Source organism: Arabidopsis lyrata (genome assembly GCF_000004255.2).
Source record: "Arabidopsis lyrata subsp. lyrata unplaced genomic scaffold ARALYscaffold_4, whole genome shotgun sequence".
Classification (NCBI taxonomy): domain Eukaryota; kingdom Viridiplantae; phylum Streptophyta; class Magnoliopsida; order Brassicales; family Brassicaceae; genus Arabidopsis; species Arabidopsis lyrata.
The window spans coordinates 22,329,969-22,350,172 of NW_003302552.1; the positions used below are offsets into that span (position 1 = coordinate 22,329,969).

At 37.9% G+C, this 20,204-nt stretch overlaps 5 protein-coding genes across 9 annotated transcripts; 3 read left to right on the forward strand and 2 right to left on the reverse strand.

Moving 5' to 3' along the window:
• The first annotated feature begins 3,477 nt into the window (after positions 1 to 3,477).
• LOC9318107 (U-box domain-containing protein 33) lies at positions 3,478 to 7,907 on the forward strand. 2 transcript variants are annotated; one of them, XM_021028284.1, is made up of 10 exons: positions 3,478 to 3,578; positions 3,937 to 4,241; positions 4,329 to 4,450; positions 4,594 to 4,715; positions 4,812 to 4,916; positions 5,096 to 5,393; positions 5,488 to 5,622; positions 5,842 to 6,366; positions 6,571 to 7,317; positions 7,485 to 7,907. In XM_021028284.1, the coding sequence occupies exons 2-10, from the start codon at positions 3,977 to 3,979 to the stop codon at positions 7,668 to 7,670; spliced, it is 2,505 nt and encodes an 834-aa protein (XP_020883943.1). In that variant the 5' UTR covers positions 3,478 to 3,578; positions 3,937 to 3,976; the 3' UTR covers positions 7,671 to 7,907. The 2 variants fall into 2 exon arrangements, with proteins under 2 accessions (XP_020883943.1, XP_020883944.1); XM_021028285.1 differs by lacking the exon at positions 3,478 to 3,578 and adding an exon at positions 3,629 to 3,813.
• Positions 7,908 to 7,964: 57 nt separating this feature from the next.
• LOC9316274 (U-box domain-containing protein 37) lies at positions 7,965 to 10,694 on the forward strand. Its single transcript, XM_021028286.1, has 6 exons — positions 7,965 to 9,006; positions 9,098 to 9,219; positions 9,323 to 9,427; positions 9,597 to 9,828; positions 9,908 to 10,240; positions 10,330 to 10,694. Exons 1-6 carry the CDS (start codon positions 8,785 to 8,787, stop codon positions 10,525 to 10,527), a joined length of 1,212 nt encoding a protein of 403 aa, XP_020883945.1. The 5' UTR covers positions 7,965 to 8,784; the 3' UTR covers positions 10,528 to 10,694.
• Positions 10,695 to 10,847: 153 nt separating this feature from the next.
• On the reverse strand, positions 10,848 to 13,764 carry LOC9316276. The gene has a single exon (XM_021027323.1). It carries the CDS (start codon positions 13,747 to 13,749, stop codon positions 12,673 to 12,675), a length of 1,077 nt encoding a protein of 358 aa, XP_020882982.1. The 5' UTR covers positions 13,750 to 13,764; the 3' UTR covers positions 10,848 to 12,672.
• A 472-nt stretch (positions 13,765 to 14,236) lies between these two features.
• LOC9318108 lies at positions 14,237 to 15,547 on the forward strand. Its single transcript, XM_002880163.2, has 2 exons — positions 14,237 to 14,970; positions 15,064 to 15,547. The coding sequence occupies exons 1-2, from the start codon at positions 14,264 to 14,266 to the stop codon at positions 15,449 to 15,451; spliced, it is 1,095 nt and encodes a 364-aa protein (XP_002880209.2). The 5' UTR covers positions 14,237 to 14,263; the 3' UTR covers positions 15,452 to 15,547.
• A 48-nt stretch (positions 15,548 to 15,595) lies between these two features.
• Positions 15,596 to 19,100, reverse strand: LOC9316277 (SKP1-like protein 20). Of its 4 annotated transcripts, none has more exons than XM_021029765.1 (11): positions 18,955 to 19,100; positions 18,622 to 18,752; positions 18,289 to 18,521; positions 17,760 to 17,984; positions 17,487 to 17,678; positions 17,290 to 17,400; positions 17,085 to 17,154; positions 16,588 to 16,679; positions 16,341 to 16,513; positions 16,064 to 16,179; positions 15,596 to 15,926 (listed from the first exon to the last, which is right to left on the reverse strand). In XM_021029765.1, exons 3-11 carry the CDS (start codon positions 18,322 to 18,324, stop codon positions 15,913 to 15,915), a joined length of 1,029 nt encoding a protein of 342 aa, XP_020885424.1. In that variant the 5' UTR covers positions 18,325 to 18,521; positions 18,622 to 18,752; positions 18,955 to 19,100; the 3' UTR covers positions 15,596 to 15,912. The 4 variants fall into 4 exon arrangements, with proteins under 4 accessions (XP_020885424.1, XP_020885423.1, XP_020885425.1 ...); XM_021029764.1 differs by having other exon boundaries at positions 18,289 to 18,528; XM_021029766.1 differs by lacking the exon at positions 18,622 to 18,752 and having other exon boundaries at positions 18,289 to 18,419.
• Between the last annotated feature and the right edge of the window lie 1,104 nt (positions 19,101 to 20,204).

The following is a 20,204-nucleotide window of genomic DNA, read 5'->3' on the forward strand; positions in this document are numbered from 1 at the left end:
TGTCCATTTATTAGTGACAATAAATTGAAAAGGTACAACCTCGTCACTCTAGCTAGAATGCTAATTTCATTTGGGATTATAATTATTAGTTTTGATCCGTTCCAAATTTACATCATCATATATATTTCTTAATATTCAAAAATTCGGCTGAAAGAGATTAAAATACCTTTAAGTAGCCGTAAAGAAAATCCCCTAATTAGAAAGCAGATAATTTTTTTCTTTAGTAGTCAGTGCCAAGACAAACGACAAAAGCAATTAACAAATGTTCGCAACTTCGCATCAAAAACAAAATTAAGAAACCGACAACGTCTCTTGTATTTTTACTCAGCACATAATAACAGACGAAACGACGACATAGTGGAGAATACGAAGCATATATATAGTTTCTTAGGATTCTTCTCTCACAGGTCACTGCCTTTTTCGTCTATCTTGTCCTAATTCGCATGTGGAAATTTGATGGGCTATTTTGTGCATCGCTTTCAGCATTCGGAACCCGACCCTATTCGTTTCGATCAGACCCGAATGTTATGTGCAAGCAATGTTTCGTTGTTCTTGTTCGTTCTTAGGTACCATCGCCGAACTAAGACTTGTTATTACTTAAACTGGAATTTAAAAGATTAGGAAGCTAACAAAAGTATATGGTAGCGTCATGTGTAATTAACTGCATGATTTGTTTTTGACTTTTTGTTTATATAGAATTCTTTCATTATGTTCTACCTAACAGAAATATAGATTTTTAGTGTAATCTTATAAAATAAGCATGCCCGCGGTTGCCATATTATAACTCTATCTAGTCACCACAATCATTTTAGTTAAGGGTTTTGGTAACATATAATCATCATGGAAAGACGGTGATATCGTTAAAATAATGCTCATCTGCATGAAGACTCTCTGTTAAAACTTAAACATGAAGCATAATATGACTGCGTTTTCAAAAAAAAAAAAAAAAGAAGCATAATATGACTGATCCAAATTTTGTATCAAATAAATTCCCTTATGAAACTATCAAAATTTATGTCAATTAGCTAGTTGTAAGTTGTAACATCAGATTAATTATATGGTGATGCATGAAACAGCTTAATATAAACAACTAGTTAATACACATGTGTTTTTCCAAGCAATTTGCATTATACGGATTTGAACTTGGACGATGTCTCAACAATATCACTAATACAAAAGTAATTATAGACACCAAAATAAGTGTGTATACATTTTGTTCTAGGCGCCAAAGTAAATATTTTATATAAACTCAGCAAAAAATATATATATATATAGTGTATATATAATTATATATATATATATATTCCATAATTAATTTTAGACAAATCGAACACTTAAATAATGCTAACTAAGAAAATCACATCACATAAAAGAAAGCATTAATGTAATTAAAAACGTAATCTCAAAAAAGAAAAGAAACTAAAAGCCAAAAATGCTTGTGTAACGAGGAACAATGGAGTATCAAGTATGGGTGATTCTGTCGTATATTTTGTGTGCTACAAAGCCTGCAATTTGGAAATGTTGATAAGTCCTTAAAACATTCCAGAATCCAGACTATTGAAAGCAAACCTTTGAGTTTGGATCCAGACTTTTGAAAAGCAAAACTTTGGATTCTGACGTGCCCATTTAAGGAGGTATTTATCTCTGTTAAAAGGATATGATTTCTTTTTTTAATAAGTACTCCCTCAGTTCTTTATTATTGAATTTTCTAGATTTTTTTTTTCAAAATGTTCTTTATCATTGTATTTTCTAGGATTTTTTTTGTTTCAAAAAGATAGATATTTTAAGTTTTCTATGCAATATTTTTTAGTTATTATTTGAATTATAAACTTTAAGAAAAATAATTGAATACTATTAGTTTAGAGTTATATAACTTGAAAATCACAAAAATAATTCATTTATAATCATATGAAAATCCTATAAAGTACATGAATAAGGAACAATACTTCTTCCGTTTTACAAAGAGTATTGTTTTAAAGTTTTAATTTTGTTTCACAAAGAATATTGTTTTAAATTTTCAATGCAGTTTTTAAGATCAAATCTCTGTTTTTTTTTTAATCATTATTTCAACTTATTAATTAAAGAGATGATCTTAATTAGTGTATTAATAAAAAAATAAAAATAAAATATGTTTATTTTTCTTAATTTGTGTGAAAAATGTCAAAGTGACAGTTTTTATGAAAGAAATGAGTATATGTTAATTCTGGTTATCGTGAAGACTAGTCATATCCAATTACCGTTATTGGCCTAACGGAAACGTGCACAAACAATTCGAATTGCAGTTTACGGTGAAAAATTTGGCGAATGAATAAAGAGATGCTACATCCCCAAATCGTATATCCTTAGTTGAAATATTCCACGATTACGATGAAAAATTAAAAACTCAATGATATAACTTGGTTAGTTAAGAAACTAGTGAAATTGTGGATGTGCTTCGCCTGTCTTCATATCCTGAGACAACCTTTTCTTTAATTTTAAAACCTGTCAATTACACATTAACGTAATATTCAATAAGAAATAGAATTCTATTTCGACCCGGGAAACATATATATAATTCGAATGAAAATGACAAGGGAATAAGCATTTCGGGGAATATGCCTATTAATTTACATTATATAACATGGTACAACCACACACGCCACATAAAGAATTCAACTAGTTTTTAATTTATCAGAAAAAAAGAAGTTGAAAATATGCTTAAATCTACACTAACTGTTTTTAGAAGACTTTTTCTCATCTATTTTCAGGACAAAATAACATATTTCTTGAACGCCAGCTAACAAAATTAGCAAAATAACGTATAACGATCTATGTTTAACAATCATTGATTAGAGTGATATATTAGAAAGTACTAGTAATCCGATACCAGATCCTCAAAACATATCTGGTGATATATAAAGTCATTCAACTGTTGGTTTTAATTTGCATAAACCATGTGTATTAGGTTTGATGCATCAAGTATTTCTACTACACGTACGTCATTTGGAAACTGACGCGTTTAGTTTGATAGACACATAATGATGATGCACTTAATACTTTTCATATACGTTGTCATCTATGTATAGCAGCATATATAGTGCACTTGTTCCTCTCTCACTTGATGATATAATTTAAGATTCGTTTAACTTTTCATAAATCTAGCTAAATGTCACACTTAATTAAAAAGTGACCAGCACCTTAAAATTAACATATATGTGTAGCATGATGAATATTGATATATTGCATGATACTAGCGCTTCTGTAGTCTGGAAAATAGATTGCATGCATTTGATCAAATGCAAATAGATTTTTTATGTTATCAAAAAATAAATAATTTTCTCTACTGACTGGAATGGAAAAAAGGTACTCCGGCGGGAACAAAAAAAAGAATAAGAAGACAGCGAGTTGGTGTACCAAATCTCATCTCATCATCAGGTACACGTGTCATCAATCGGTTAAGGTGGACAATCATAGTATATAAAGGTCTACTGTGTGTGTGTCCACAGCAGATAAATAAACCTCTTTTCTTCATCATCATCTTCTCGACCACGTCAGATTTGAGCATCAAAGCACACAAATCCCCAAGAAGCTTCGTTTTGGTATGTTAAGAACAAATATTATATGCAGAGTCGCTTTTTTTTCTTTCTCAATTTTAATTCTCTTTCCCTCTTATCTCTGAGTTTCTTGCCGTGAGTTTTGGTTGGTCTGACCAAGAGTCGTTTTATTTGGTCAATACGTTTCGAAATTGATATCAAACTCTTTCTTCTTCTTCTTCTTCTTCCGTATCCTTAGACTCTAGGGTTTCACTACGATTCGAGTGTTTCTAGTCAAATTGTGAGTCTGGTTTGGTTAGAACTTTCCCTTTTGGATTTTGAAACAGCTATTTTTTTTACTCGCTCCAGAGTGAATGTGATCTGCTGAATATTCTAAATTTGTTTGGTTGTTGTGTGGTTTTAGGAATCAAACGATCTGGTTTTTCGGATTTGGTATTGGAGCAATGGCTTTGGTGACTCCAATTCCAGCAATGGGTGAAAGAGCTGGATCCATGAGATTTCACGGAATTGGTAGCCCAGGATCAAGGTCTAGTAGGAGCGGGATTATGGACGAACCTGTTTCGCGCCTGATTGACGAGAAAATCTTCGTTGCTGTGGATAAGCACGTGGCCAAGAGCAAGTCTACACTCATTTGGGCTTTGCAAAACACTGGCGGCAAGAAGATTTGCCTTATTCATGTTCATCAGCCCTCCCAAATGATTCCACTTAGTAAGACCTCCTTAGTTTGTGTGTGTTTTTCCCCATTAAAGCCTAATTTTAGTCTCTTAATGTGTTTTCCTCATTGATTCATCCTAGTGGGCGCCAAATTTCCAGTTGGTGCTGTCAAGGAGGAAGAAGTCAGGGCTTTCAGGGAAAAAGAAAGGGAGAAAGTGCATATGATCTTAGACGACTACCTTCGTATATGCCAGCAGAGAGGGGTATGGCTCCATTTGTTTTCCTTTATAGTGGTGATGTTATGCCCTTTATAGGGATACTTGTTTTACTTCATTGGCTACCACTACCATGATAGCGGCCTTATTAGGTCGCTGCTAGTGACTAATGGTGTCCATTATGATTGTAGGTCAGGGCAGAAAAGATGTTTATTGAAATGGAGTCCATCGAGAATGGAATTGTGCAGCTGATCTCGGAGCTGGGAATCAGGAAGCTTGTCATGGGAGCAGCAGCAGATAGACACTATTCAAGGTATGCTTATGGGAATCAACTCCTTTAGAGCTGTGTGCTGTCTCTCTCTTAAATATTTTAATGTTTTGCTTGCTCTATCAATACTTCGACTTTCAGGAGAATGACGGATCTGAAGTCCAGGAAAGCCATCTTTGTACGCCGAGAAGCACCTAGTCTTTGTCAAATATGGTTTACTTGCAAAGGATACTTGATACATACAAGGTTTGGCCAATTCTTTTTCTCATCCTAACCGAATCCTTGGATTTCAAAATGACTTGTACGATTCAGCCATGCATAATTATTACTGTAACAGTCTTTAAGCTTCCCGAGAGCTGCATTGGCATTGAAAATGACGCATCTGTGGCTTCTTAGTAGTAATATTTATTGTACCATGATTGCAGGGAAGCTACGATGGACGACACTGAATCAGAATATGCATCTCCGCGTCCTTCCATAAGTGCAAGTGATCTACTTCAAACTTTCTCTACACCGGAGTCTGAACATCAGCATATATCTCGAGTACAGAGCACCGATTCAGTTCAACAATTAGTAAGCAATGGAAGTTCAACTGAACACAGCGGGAGGGTGTCGGATGGGTCTTTAAATACTGATGAAGAGGAGAGAGAATCTGGTGGCAGTGAAGTAACGGGAAGTGCAACAGTTATGAGTTCTGGCCATTCATCTCCCTCCAATTTTCCGGTATGCCATGTCGTTCCTAATGGAAAAAGCAATGCATTTTGATTTTCATATACCGTGTATTCTCAGCTGTCCAGGAACTTGTCCATCATTGCAGGATGGGGTGGATGATTCATTCAACGATAAAATTCGAAAAGCCACGTCAGAGGCTCACAGTTCAAAACAAGAAGCTTTTGCAGAGACTCTTAGGCGACAAAAAGCCGAAAAAAACGCACTTGATGCAATCAGAAGGGTGAGTTTCCTTACAAAAAATAATTTAGTTGGCACTGTTAAACTTTTTTGGAAACGATTGCTAGATATTCTAGCTGGAGATATTATACTGGACCATCATGTTTGCTAGTGTATCACTTGGAAAGATTACTAGGCTTAATAGAGGTGCTTCTAGTTACACCAATAACACTATAACAGCTAAAATATAATAGTATTCTGATATTACTGCTAATTACTATAGGCTAAACAATCAGAAAGTGCATATTCTGAGGAGTTGAAGCGAAGGAAAGATATGGAGATAGCAGTAGCGAAAGAGAAAGAGAGATTTGTAACAATAAAAAACGAGCAAGAGGTAATCATGGAAGAACTTCAAAGTGCTATGGATAAGAAAGCGATGCTTGAGAGCCAAATAGCAGAATCCGATGGTACAATGGAAAAGCTAAACCAGAAGCTTGATATAGCTGTGAAGTTGCTGCAAAAGTTGAGGGATGAACGAGAGGAGTTGCAGACAGAACGTGACAGGGCACTCAGAGAAGCTGAGGAGTTAAGGAGTCGAGCAGAAACCTCAACCCTACAGTTACCTCAGTACTTCACGGATTTCTCATTCTCCGAGATTGAGGAAGCAACTAATCACTTTGATTCGACCCTGAAGATTGGGGAAGGTGGATATGGAAGCATCTACATTGGTTTACTGCGTCATACTCAGGTGGCTATAAAAATGTTGAATCCTAACAGTTCGCAAGGCCCTGTAGAATATCAACAGGAGGTAATTTCTTGACATATTATTAATGAAACTAAGATTTGTTCAAACGAAATTTGTTGTTTCGTTTCATCATCATTTTTTACTGGTTTGCTGTGCACAAATTGCTGCCTCTACGAAAAAGGGGACTTTGAAACACAGTCCTGCTGAAGTTTTAATTTTATAATGTTCACTGTGGAGGAGTTTTGACTTATTCTTGCTGTATTGCAGGTTGATGTGCTAAGTAAAATGAGGCATCCAAATATAATTACGCTAATTGGAGCATGTCCAGAGGGGTGGAGTCTTGTCTATGAATATCTTCCAGATGGAAGCCTTGAAGACAGGCTTAATTGCAAGGAGAACTCTCCACCCTTGTCGTGGCAAAATCGTGTACGCATTGCCACTGAGATATGCGCAGCACTAGTCTTTCTTCATTCCAATAAAGCTCATAGCTTAGTACATGGTGATTTGAAGCCAGCAAATATCCTTCTCGATTCCAATCTCGTTAGCAAGTTAAGTGACTTTGGAACCTGCTCACTACTTCATCCTAGTGGAAGCAAAAGTGTGAGAACTGATGTCACGGGCACAGTTGCCTATTTGGATCCAGAAGCTTCCAGTAGTGGAGAGCTAACTCCGAAGTCAGATGTGTACTCGTTTGGGATTATCTTATTGCGCTTGTTGACCGGGAGACCAGCCTTACGGATATCAAACGAAGTGAAGTATGCCCTCGATAATGGAACATTGAACGACCTCTTGGACCCTTTAGCAGGGGACTGGCCCTTTGTTCAGGCTGAGCAGCTTGCTCGCTTGGCATTGAGATGCTGCGAGACTGTCAGCGAGAATCGTCCAGATCTTGGAACTGAAGTGTGGAGGGTACTTGAACCTATGAGGGCTTCTAGTGGAGGATCTTCATCTTTCCATCTCGGCCGTAATGAGCACCGCATAGCCCCTCCATACTTCATTTGCCCCATTTTCCAGGTAAATAATCTGTATTTTTGGGTATTGATTTCCAATATTATTATAAATCTGAGAAGACTTCGATCACAAAGTCATTAAAATTTGCTTGTTTGAGGTCTCAAACCGTTATCTTGCAGTCTAATGGTACTAAACCTGTTCTTCCTCTGTTTTTTTTTCAAAATTTTCAGGAAGTCATGCAGGATCCACACGTGGCTGCAGACGGTTTCACATACGAAGCAGAGGCTATAAGAGCGTGGCTGGACAGTGAACACGATACTTCACCAATGACCAATGTCAAGCTTTCTCACACCAGCCTAATCGCCAACCATGCTCTTCGTTCTGCTATTCAAGAGTGGCTTCAACATCATTTGTGAAAATAAAATCCTTCGAACCCTCAATCCCTGTTCGTTCTCTTATGAAAAAAAGTTTTTGCCTTTTCTGCGGGAGGCAACAGAGAGTAAGTGAGTGAGTGAGTTTAGTTTTTTCAATCTTCCTTATACGTATACATACGATCTCTCCATGGATAGCAAGCATATTTGTTTACTTTGTCAAGCATAGTGTAAGTCCTCCATATTTGTCAGATATGAAAAGAAGAAGCTGGTGAGATTGTATGTGTGTGTGTGTGTATATATATATATATATATATATATATATATATGTTCTCCCCTATTTTGTTCCTCCATTATGTTCGGCTCTCTTTAGAACAAAGATTAGCCTCAAGGTTATACTTCTATCTCACTGATGATGCCTTTGCTTAGCTAAAATTAGGATGAGTCTTAAATTATTAAGTCAAGACTATCGTGTAAGACTTGTTTTCCTCCTGGAAGAAGTTACCTTTGATTGCTCATATAGTGGTTTTCAATAAACTCTTAAAATTCTTGTGATTAATCTATCTTAATTAGCAGTGAGGTCAGGTCGTTTTGGCGGCTAGTGGCATAACTGTATAAAAACTCAGGATTGCACTGAGGTAAGCAACCTAACGCAGCATTGAAAGACACCAACCTGGAAAATGCTGAGAGTATTCTTCAGTATTTTCTCAAAAGTCTTGTGAAATTCGTGTATTTGTGTCAATATGTCGACATTTCTCTTCATACACAGATACTGTCGCTTTTGATTCCTGGTTTGGCTCGTTGAAAGTCAAAAAGCCTTCATTATTTTAATACATGATTGAGCTTCTGCGTTAAGGCCAAGTTTCGTCATTGTTACCGTGGTTGACTTCGTATGCATGTTATAACATAAGAAAATGTTCTTGTTTGTTGATTGCTCCCTCTGTTAAATCAATCATCTCTTTTCTTGTATTGCAAAAAATTTATGTTTGTTCTTGTTCATTCTCTTGAGTGAATTAGAGGAATGTTTTGAGTGTCTCATATGGAGTGTGTTGGAGAAAGGAGCTTCGATCCAAGCAAAGGGGAAAAGTGTTGGCTTCATGAGGCTTCGATGCAGCGTTAAACGCTGAATCTAGGCCAATCAAGAGGGTGATAGAGAGAGATGATGGGCAAACCAGGTTCGCTGCAGCTGCTAATGGATGAGAAGATATATGTTGCAGTGGGGAGTGACTTGGGGAACAAGTCCACTCTAGTTTGGGCGATACAGAACACTGGAGGTAAGGAGTTCTGTATCGTCCATGTTCACCAGCCGCTCTACAGAAAAGACAAGGAAAAGGCACAAAAGATCCTGGACAAGTACCTACAAACATGCAGGCAAATGCAGGTATGTTTTTGTTACTTCTCTTGCTATTAAGTGATATTATTCATTTGTTTGATGATACAAGAGATAAAGAGAGCCGATTGTGATATCCTAGGTTTGTGCTGAGACGATACACATCGAAATGGACTCGGTAGAGGAAGGTATCATCCAATTGATATCAGAGCGCCACGTTAAGAAGCTCGTCATGGGAGCTGCATCAGACAGACACTATTCAATGTACAAAGCACACCGGCATAACTAACTATCTTTGGATTTTCATCTTCTCATGGATGGTTCTTGTTATTTCACCAATGGATTCATCATTAATCTTAATTTGCAGGAGGATGGCAGATCTGTTGTCCACGAAAGCCATTTACATTCGTCAACAAGTTCCTGCTACTTGTTGTATATGGTTTACTTGCAAAGGATACCTGGTATATAAAAGGTCTATCCCGAGTCCCTTTAATCTCTGTACAACCGTAAATACTACTTCAGACAGTTTTTTGAATGATCTTTGTATTTTGTCAGACTCTTGTGAGTTTTAACAGGAACTGGGATTGTGAGAACAATCACATGTCACAAGCTCTAATATATCTGGTGATGGTATAACGCAGGGAAGCTATCACGGGTAACACCTCTCTAGAGTATGCATCTACAAGTTCTGATCAAGATTCAGTCCGTTCACGAGGATCTGTTATACCTTCGGGCCAATACACGATATCTAGAGGAAATGGAAATGTGTATCAATTAGCTGTCTTTGAAGCTGAGAAATCGAAAAAAGAAGCAAGCTTGGAGGCTTTCAAGCATCAAGAAGTTGAAAAAGAGAAAAATGAAGCAATCAAAAGGGTAACTTGTACCTATTGCAATTGCCCATTGGGAATGTTGTTTTTTCCCGATGCTTACGAAGTTTTCTGACCAAATGTAGGCTAAAGAATGGGAAAATGCCTATTTCGAGGAGTTGAAACAAAGGAAAGAAACAGAGATGGAGCTGAAGAAAGTGAGAGAAAAACTCGAAAATATGAGGTATATATCTGAGAACCGAATAACCGAGTCTTATATGCTGGTACAAAAGCTGCAAGATAAGTATAACTTGGCAACGAAAGTGTTGAGAAAAGCAAAGGAAGAACGAGATAGATTGATAAAAGGACGCGACATAGCAATTATAGAAGTAGAGGAGCTAAGAAAAATCCATGAGAAGGTCTCTCGATCTGATGAGCACCGTGAAGCTCCTCAGTACTTCATCTGTCCCATTTCACTGGTAAATAAAGAAAAAGTCAATATGGAGAGAAACCGAAGATTGTATCGAATCAGTTCACAAAATTAAAACCTTTGTTTTCAATGTTGCAGGAAGTGATGAAGGATCCACAACTAGCAGCAGATGGATTTACATATGAAGCAGAAGCCATAAGCACATGGCTTCAGAGAGGACATGAGACTTCCCCAATGACAAACAAGAAGCTTCTTCATACAAAGTTAGTTCCAAATCTTGCTCTTCGATCTGCAATCCAGGAATGGCTTCACGCTTCATCCTCTTCCAGAAAGTGAATAGAAATAAAATCACACTAAAATATATTCTTAAGCATTTGCTTCAACGGACTCGTCTCTGCTTGTAATGTATATTAAACCGATGTAATTTGAAAGACCGTTTCTTGATTATTTTTTCTCCATGTTTTATTTATTTTCTTATTAATACAATCTGACCATATGCATTACGTTGAAAACAGCTAATTAACGAAATAAAATTTGTATAGATATCATCTCCAATAACACTAGTATATCCCAATTTCTAACATTGTTTCTCAGGATTTATTTCTTGACTTTTATTTTCATATTCTTATTATTATGGCAAACGAAACCATCAATCAAGTCTTTTTCAATATATATAAAAAATATGTATAGATTGATGGAATATTCGAAGGAACAGAGATACCAGAATGGTGAGATGTGCAGCCATTGGATGTCTTCTTGTCCAAGTAAACCAGCAAATGCTGATGCAAGAAACGGCTCTCTTCCAAAATCCTGCCTCTTCGTTTTCCAGAGAAAATTCTTAGTTCTCAGGCTATGGAGGAAACAGTCAGTTCACGGATTCTCGAAGAGAAAATCTACGTCGCAGTTGGGAGAAATGTATCGAAGAACACATCAAATCTCCTCTGGGCGTTACAAAACTCCGAGGGAAACAAAATCTGCATCCTTCATATTCACCAGCCATCTCCAATGATTCCTGTGTGTAAGTGTTTTGCCTTTCCAAGAGTCTCTCGTTAGATCACGCAGGCTTTAAAGGTTTTGACTTTACTCTTCTCACTTTTGATGCAAAGTGGGTACCAAATTCGAAGCTTCGACGGCAGATGATGTATCAGTGAGAGCGTATAGAGGCATAGAAACAGCCAAAACAGACAAGATTCTACAAGAGTACCTTAGTATATGTCTGAGAAAAGGGGTATGTATGTGATGTGATGTGAACACAGATGATATTAATGTCAACTCTGTTTTCACCATTTTTTAAAGAAAGAAGGTTGGTTTCTGTAGGTACAGGCAGAGATACTGTGTTTTGAAATGGACTCAGTTGAGAAAGGGATTGTGGAAATGATACATCAGCATAGGATCAGGAAGTTTGTTATGGGAGCAGCTGCAGATAAACACTATTCCATGTATCGCATTGGCTCTTTGAGATTAGGCATGACCATCTTTTTGAATCTCCTGTTTGCTCGCTAAGCCCGTCTTGTTAACTTTTTGCAGGAAAATGGAGGATCTTAAGTCTAGGAAAGCAAAATTTGTCTGCAAACAAGCGTCTGCTACTTGTCAAATACAGTTCACTTGCAAAGGAAACCTTATCCATACAAGGTTTTGGTTTCTTTTTTCAGAAAGAGATGCAGAATTGCTGGATGCTGCTTATTGCTGATTTTTCCTGATCAATGTAGGGAAGCAAGAATGGATGAAATTCGAGCTCTCTCTGCGCTCTTGTCTGAGTTTCAGCGGCTTGTATTGCCACAAACAAGCACCGATCCGATTCAAAGTTTGAATGTAGAAAACGAGAGGGCACCTTCCTTGGATACCAGCTCTTGTCAGTCTGCTGATACATTATCACAGCCTGCAACATCACTAAGCCTAGCTCAAGAGGAACAGAATGACTCATCTTCTTACGTTTTCCCGGTATGTGTTGCAATTCTGAGTAGAAAATACAAAGGCCCTGCAGATTCTATATTTTCATTTCATCTGGTTGATGGAGTTGCCTACTGTGCTTGTTTCATCAGTGCAGCGGAATGATGAACTTCCTAATCAACTCCATTAAGCTATGGAAGAAGCTCACAATTCAAAACCATGAAAATTGTGAGTGACTCGCCAATTTAAACGTCTTAGAGAGCTGAAATAGTTGTATATACAAGGAAATGCATTATGTATGTAATAAGAATCCTTTGTGTCTGAGAGGTAGCTGCTTCTGGCTTCTTCTTTTCTCGTCTTGTTTCAGTGTGTGGCTTGTGAGTTGTGATGCTAAAACAATGGAACATGTCTTCATTAGTTTCTTTTGAGTTTACATAACACAAAGTGAAACGAGAAACTGGATTCTATATTGGATCCACCACCTAAAATACTCAAATTCGATCATATTATGAAAATAACGTAATTATGACTCATGATTTAACTCGAATGACACTCACAAGAAGAGAATAACTAGTGAAGTTTGCCTAGTAACTAGAGAGACATTGGAGGGATCCAGTAAGGGAAGAGTGGTGTTGTTGAGAAGGCTGAGGGAGACTTGGGACAGAAGGAACGTGGTTTTCTACTGGCGATATCGTAAACACCAAAGCCATCGCCTGCAAAATAGATGGAGTTAGGATTTAGGCCAGGGAATGAGCTTGCCTTGACACAGAAGGGCTCACTTCTGCCGAGGAATATGCAGAGATCTCCAATGTCCTCCGTGTAACACATGTTCATATCTTCCTCCTCTCTAAACACCATGAAATGCTTTGTTCCACGACACAAGAATGTCATCCTCTCGCCCGGTTGGTAGTTCTGAGCATACCACTTGATTAGGAAACGCTGTCCTGAGGGAGACTCCACAAGGTGTACAGTCGGCGGAGGACATGAGTCCAAGAGCTCCCACTCGGACTGGGTCACCTCAGGAAGGTTGCAAAACCGCAACTCATGCATCTTGGAGGCAGTCAAATCCTCGAAGCAAGAATCCCAGAAACCCAACAAGTGGCCTCCAACACTAGGAGTGTAGAACTTTTGATCTTTCTTTGAATACATAACCTTTGACTGATCAAAATAGTGGGATTCGGTTTTAAAGCCTAAACCAGAGTAGTTCTTGGTTTTGCCACAAGGCCTAAAGAAATGGATCTCAAGTCCTAAACAATTGGCAGCTACTACAAAATCTTTACTTTGATCAGGTGAACAAGTCATTGCAGCATTAGTGATGAGGCGTAATTGGGTAATATTAGGTTTACCAATGGGATGCATGGGATGCAAAGGAATGATTTTGGGATTTGTTTTGGAGCCACAAGGATTGCAGAAGTCGCTAACATAAACGGCTTTATGTCTACCATCACCAGTCTCCACATTGAAAACTCCCCATCCATGGGACATTCCAACCAGACTCGTATTACGCAACTCCATGGGAAAGGCCCTGTCTCGGACAATAACTTCATCTTCCTTGGCCGGGTCAAAATAGTGTATAGCGCTTGTTATATCGATGTCATCCAAAGAACTTCCATTATGTATCAGATTATACATCAAGTACGGGTTGGTGGTAGTAAAGGAGGAGAACATCCGAAGGGTGTGGCGTCTCTGGAAGAGTATGAGGTAGACACATCAGAAGAAAACGAGAGAGATTATACAAAAACTAGATTGAGAATAGATTTACCTGAGCAAGTTTTCGGAGAGAGGGTTTGGAAGAGAGGCTGAGAAGCAGAGACGACATTTCTTGCTCTGTGCCTTTCTCTGAAGGAAGTCCCTTCTTGACTCGATCTAAGACCAAATTTCCTTTTTCACTTTGTTTTTCCTTATTAGAATCTTTTGACAAAAGAAAGAAGAATCTTAGAAACCTTAACATATCAGACCTCAAGATTTTTCTTTTCCTTGTTGACTAACTCGTAAACCGTTTTGAGAAAGGCACAGAGCAAGCAATGTCGTCTCTGCTTCTCAGCCTCTCTTCCAAGCCCTCTCTCCGCAAACTTGCTCTGGTAATCTTTATCACTCTAGTTTTTGTATAATCTCTGTTTTTTTCTTCCTCTTCTGATGTCACTTCTTACTAGTTATTCCTTAGAGATGCCACACCCTTCGGATGTTCTCCTTCTCCACTACCACCAACCCTTACATGATGTATTGTGTCACCTATTGTGGTGAAGCCCCAGAGGCCGGTGCAATGACAGAGCTCCGGATGTTTGACCCGGCCAAGGAAGAGTATTTTACCGTCCGTGATAAGCCACTTACCAAAGAGTTGGTTACGTCGAGGCTGGTGGGAAGTTCCCATGGTTGGGGAGTTTTTCTTGGCTCCCCTAATTCCATACTAATAAGCGACTACTGCAATCCATCGAGCTCCAAATCAAACCCCAAGATGATCCCTCTGCCTCCTCGAAGTTATGAATACTCTTGTCAAAATGAATTGGTAAGTGGCGTGGCAATGTCCTCTTCTCCTGAAGAAGAAGACTTCGTTATGGCTGTCAAGTTCACGGGACGTCGGGTGAGTATATATAGGCCCGGTCAACACCGTAAGGGGAACCACCGCTTTTCGTCTACTGAATTATTCGATTATTTTGAACAAGCCAACTTGATGTATTCCAAGAGAGATCAAAGGTTCTACATGCCAAGTTCTGGAGGCCACCACTTGTGGTCTTGGAATGGTATAATATCCACCGACTCTCAGTACCATGACTTACGCTTTCACAACCTTCCTCTGTTTTCACTTTCCGAGTTGCAGCTTTTGAGATCTTGTTACAGGACACAACAACTTGTGGAGTCTCCCTCAGGACAGCGTTTCCTAGTCAAATGGTAGGAGGTTCTTCTAATAATTTGTTGCTTCTGCGGTTTCATGCATGTTGTCATTATAAGAACAAATTCTTTCTTTTTGCCTTGGCTTGGCAGGTATGTTCAAACCCTTGGCAGGTCTGTTCAAAGCCTTGCGCATAGGTCGGTAAAATTCAGTTTTGGCGGCACAAAGCTATTCATGGTGTTCAGAGAGGAGGAAGATATGAACATGTGTTACACACAAGACATTGGTGATCTCTGCATATTCCTCGGCAATAACGAGCCTTTTTGTGTCAAGGCCAGCTCCTTCCCGGGCCTAAACCCTAATTCCATTTATTTCCTCGGTGACCGTTATGGTGAAGGCTATGGTATTTACGATATTGCCACTAGAACCCCACGTTCCTTCAATCCCAAGTCTTTTTCAGCTTTCTCTGATTTACCTAATGGCCAAGGTTACGTGGTTCCCAATTGGGTTCCTCACTGGATTCCTCCATTTCCTCTCTAGTTGATATGTTATTCGTTTTCAAAAGCTTAATTAATCGCAATTGGCATTATCATCTTCCTACTCTGCTCCCAAACAAGCAATTGATCTTGATCAAGGCTGAGTGTTATGTTTTTCTTTAGCATCTCAGGTCTTATACTCTTATCATTTAGTATAAGGAACTTAAAACCATTTATTACACTGGCAATGGTGATATCAGAGTGTGTGTATGATTAATTTCTGATGCTAAAACAATGGAACCTAAACACAAAAAAAAAGCTAACGTAGAACTAGATTCTAACAACTACTTAAACGTGGTTTTACAAAGAAAAGGATGGATCACTAGAAGAAAGTAAAACAATCAAAATCAAAACTGTTACATGAGGACACGCATCAAACGCCGGTGGTGACTGACTGGTGAACTATTCTCTCTCTCTCTATTTGCTCACATAACCAAAACTGTTCCATTTTCAGCTTCAAACGTGTCATGGAGATTGACCTTTAAATTCAAACCATAACACCATCACATCAGTTATCTAGAGTATGTCTAAAAATCGTTTCTTTATTCAAGTGTTCAACACAACATTACGATAAATGAAAAGAGTAAACATACATGCCGCCAAATAGATACCATACCTGTATGCCGTCTTGTAGTCCCGTTGCCATTTATGGAGAAGTGTACAGGCCTTCTTTCTTGTCCTAGCGACCGAACCCAATTGGAGTTCAGTCTTTGAGCAAAATCTTCTACCTCTCTGTAATAACATTAATTCACCACTCATGAGAACAAGTCTCTTTCATTTCTCAGATACAAGATTTTGAAGGAGCTGCTCCTAATCTTTATTCATGACTTAGAGAATGATGTGTAATCATTCATTATAAGAATATCCTGGTTTTGATTTAACAAGGGTCTTACCTATCAAGCAATTCCCTCATGGCTGGATCGATTTCATCGTCTATATCTTCATCTTCAGACCTGGCCTTTGACGTAGAAATGTCATCTTCTGCAATAGGTAAATTGGGTACATCTCTCATGCTGGACCCAGTCTCTTCAACACATTGCTGTTTGGAATGAAGATCATGTGATTCCTAAGCACAAGGAACACATTCATTGACTTGGTAAATACCGACCAGAAAACAAACACAGAGAAACTAGTCTGAACCTTGTCATGAATGTCATTTGAAGAAACAATCTTCTGATCCTTTTTTTTCTTCTTCTTCTTTTTTCCTTTTGACATCTTTACCACCTTGGGATCTGTGAAACAGAATTTTCCTTACTTCCAATGAGGCCTTCAAAAGGAAGTAGAATAGAGAAAGGAGAAAACTAAGAGGCGACAAAAACATAAATTCACACACCAAATATCTCAATCAAAGATGGATCATGATTTATTCATGTAAATGGCAGATATGTAGCCCAAACTGACAGATGCACTAGACGATGAGTATCTTCTCTCGGGCATTGGGCAAGAGGAAAATATAGTCAATCACCAAAAATAGACATCACTCAATTAACACTAAAAGATTACAAAGATGAACTATAATGTGGTGGTACAGTACTACAGTGTTAAATAGAGAGAACTCAAAGCAGCCAAAGAAGAAACAGAACAAATGAAAGGATATCGTGAATTTAGGAAACCAGAGTAAGGTCAAAGGAAAGTACCTCTGCCGTTAATAAATGATAACAGGTCATCCACAGATCGTTCATCCACATGTTCTTCAACCTCAACATTCTAAGACATGGTAAACCCCAAATTCATAAGCTCATGAAACAGTTCAATCTTACAGACTGAGTTACCCTCAATTTTCATTTATAAAGCTACAAATTACAATATCTAAACAAGTAAAATAGAAAATGCTAAACGGACCTTCAATCTCTCTCTTTCTTTCAGCTCCTTTCTTTTCTTTGCATATAATCTATTCAGTAGTCGAATCCGTGGATCATCCATTGTGTTCTTCAGAGGCTCTAATTTCTCCTCCTAGATAAATAATCAAAGAGCAGTCAAAAAACGAAGCAGATGGAGAAGACACATCTTAAGAAGAGATGATATTGAACAGTGCATACCTCAGTAAGGTCATCAGGTAAATGAAATATTTCTCGTATCTCCTCAGGGGTTTTTCCTTCAATGATTCTTGCAAGTGCGCGACTAGTAAGATCAACCAAAGGCTTCAGCTGCAAACTATCAGCGGCTGAGGTCAACTCACAGAGCCTTTTTGTGTCCATTCTGATGAATCTTTCATCATAAGTTTTTCGTTCCTAGAGCGTGGAAAATAGATGTATTGAAAAAGGCCAGACGGGGTATGGATATGAAAATATTTATTCAAAATTCAAACAAACCTTATTTGAACGTCCAGGCAGTTGATGAAATCTGCAGTAATCAAGAATCAAGCTGAACATAGCTGGATTAACTCGTTGTGGAAGCGATATTGCATGATTCTTAGAAGATCCAACACCCTTTTGTATTACCTCTTGACATATCATGGGACAGAACATTGCAACCTCTTGTTCCACTTGCTGGATTGAACCATCAGCAGTTTGAAGCCAGATGTAGGACTTCATGGTCTGAATCCATGACACCGCGAAAAGAAATTTAGTCATTCATATAAATTCAAACAACTGTAGAAAAATTAACAACTAGCTCACGTGAATCGGGAAGATGAAGATAAAGTTAGTCACAAGTCAAACACTAAATTGTAAAAATTCATCTATCAAAAGGTGATTTGGATAAAATGAACTCATTTTTCAAAAACTAAATTCAAACCTTAAACGATACAAGTTAAGGCATATGAATTATTGGTCCTTTTCTAAGAGAGGTAAAGTAGCTGACTTAAGTAGTCTAGTAAGAGGACAGGAATGAAATGTTTACCTCTGGTTTCATGACGGCCAAATCACCTTCTGACATTGATAATAGATTTGATGACGCAGTCTTCTGCTATTATATTTATTATTACACCTTCAGCTCCTATACAAAGTCTCTGTTTTCCTTACATCCTGAAGCTTTTCAGGACAAAAATGGCCAACCAGATAAAATAAATACGCCAAGTAGCAAAGTACTCAGATCTAGGAGATTTGAAGTCAGATGGCGATCTCAAGCAATATCTAGTAACTCCATCCACCAAAGTAGAAAAAGAAGAGACATAATTAAAATGGAGATTAACCACTTCAGCAAAAGATAATGAAACTCGCTCAGAAAGCCTACCCTGAATCTTAACATGTAATGAAGAAGCTGGTCTTCAAGAAACCAATAAGCTAAGCACTATACACTCTCAATTCAAGGAACTGGTTGAGCAAAAACTCTTTTTGGGAAAAAAATCATCTCTTTAACGGTATCTGACGAACAAACAAGAACAAATTTTGAGCCTTTAACATCCAATAGAACGAAATGGTAAATCAGGAAACGCAAAACAAGAGAGGTATTCGAATTGTCCAATACACAATAAATCAAACAAGCAAAGGCAAACACGTAACCACCGAGAAAGCTCTTTTGAACCAGAACCAAGGAGAGTCAATTATGCGAATTAGCGCGTTGTACCTTATAACAGATATTGGGTAATGAAGGTGGACTCCCGGCGGAGGATTTAAAATCTGGTGGTGGATATCGACGGCGGACGGCGGCGGCGGCTGCGGCCAAGCAATGTGGGGATAGCGAATAAGAAGTGGACTAAATTTAGGAATTTTTTATTTAAAAAAAAAATCAAATGAGAAGCTGGAAAACAAGAAAATGAGAGGACTGATCATGTCCAGGTGTCATAACCCTGTTGGCTAGTTCTAAAATCCAAAACGGTGTCGTTACGTGAAAAATGAAACTAGGGTTGGTTAGTGGCTCGAGTCGTTGGGTTCTAGTAGCGAGAGGGGTTCGAGTCGGTGATGCTTGTGGTGGTTTGGTTTAGGTTCATTCATCGTTGGACCAATTTTTTAATTTATTAGGAGAATTTGTTAAAAAGCTGGAGCCGCTTGTGGACTAAATTGTCAGCCCAATTGTAAGTACAGTCTTGGGCTTTATACAGGCGATAAATGGCCCAACCATAAAAAGGCTCTAATCTTATTGATATATGTGTTTCTAAGAAATTTGGTTTTCCAAATATTTGGTAAATGAATTTGAATTTAAATTGTAGGAACTTAAAATCAACTCAAACATCCTACATGACGATGAATAATTTCTTCACATAGTTAAAAGAGGAGCAATTTTTCTTGGCAAATTTTGTTTTGAATGCAAATTTTCATTGATATATCCAAAATTTGGTGTCTAATCTTTTTATCCATGATCTTATTTCAAACGGTTAAAACGATTGATTCATACTAGTATTGTTGGTATTGTACTTGTGAATTGTTCAGAAAACTCTTTTGTCGAAAAAAAGACAAAAGTGAACAAAATGTTTCAAAATTAAATAATCCAGGAGACGTGGAAGTGGGGACTGTAACGCAACGGGAATATTGGGAGTGGGCATGCAATTATTGCACTCAGGAAAAATAAAAATTAAACAAAAATGATTAATATTTGGCTGAAGGTGACAAGTGTTTGGGTGGCTTGGTCGGTTTTTGTATACGTAAGTTTATGCCACGTGTCCTCTTATCCATGGATTGGACGGCTTGGAATCGTGGAATATTTTACTCTCATACCAAAGTCCAAATATATTACAACCTCCCCCTTTTTTTTTCCTTCAGAAAATGCTAAAAGCCAAACCTTAAAACCACGAAATACCAAAGAATTTGCAAAAGCAGCAATCCTGATTTTTTTATTGATAGTACTATAATGGAACACCAAATAGTTGAAATTAGATA

Bases quoted from the DNA above. Each gene is read 5' to 3' on its own strand.
- LOC9318107 (XM_021028284.1), top strand. From the start codon at position 3,977: ATGGCTTTGGTGACTCCAATTCCAGCAATGGGTGAAAGAGCTGGATCC. The intron at 4,716-4,811 runs GTATGCTTATGG...TTCGACTTTCAG, and splicing joins GCAGATAGACACTATTCAAG to GAGAATGACGGATCTGAAGT. The intron at 4,917-5,095 runs GTTTGGCCAATT...CCATGATTGCAG, and splicing joins GGATACTTGATACATACAAG to GGAAGCTACGATGGACGACA.
- LOC9316274 (XM_021028286.1), top strand. From the start codon at position 8,785: ATGATGGGCAAACCAGGTTCGCTGCAGCTGCTAATGGATGAGAAGATA. The intron at 9,007-9,097 runs GTATGTTTTTGT...GTGATATCCTAG, and splicing joins AAACATGCAGGCAAATGCAG to GTTTGTGCTGAGACGATACA. The intron at 10,241-10,329 runs GTAAATAAAGAA...TCAATGTTGCAG, and splicing joins TCATCTGTCCCATTTCACTG to GAAGTGATGAAGGATCCACA.
- LOC9316276 (XM_021027323.1), bottom strand. From the start codon at position 13,749: ATGTTCTCCTCCTTTACTACCACCAACCCGTACTTGATGTATAATCTG.
- LOC9318108 (XM_002880163.2), top strand. From the start codon at position 14,264: ATGTTCTCCTTCTCCACTACCACCAACCCTTACATGATGTATTGTGTC. The intron at 14,971-15,063 runs GTAGGAGGTTCT...TTGGCTTGGCAG, and splicing joins CAGCGTTTCCTAGTCAAATG to GTATGTTCAAACCCTTGGCA.
- LOC9316277 (XM_021029766.1), bottom strand. From the start codon at position 18,324: ATGTCAGAAGGTGATTTGGCCGTCATGAAACCAGAG. The intron at 17,985-18,288 runs GTAAACATTTCA...TCATGGATTCAG, and splicing joins TGGCCGTCATGAAACCAGAG to ACCATGAAGTCCTACATCTG. The intron at 16,180-16,340 runs GTAAGACCCTTG...ATGTTATTACAG, and splicing joins ATGAGGGAATTGCTTGATAG to AGAGGTAGAAGATTTTGCTC.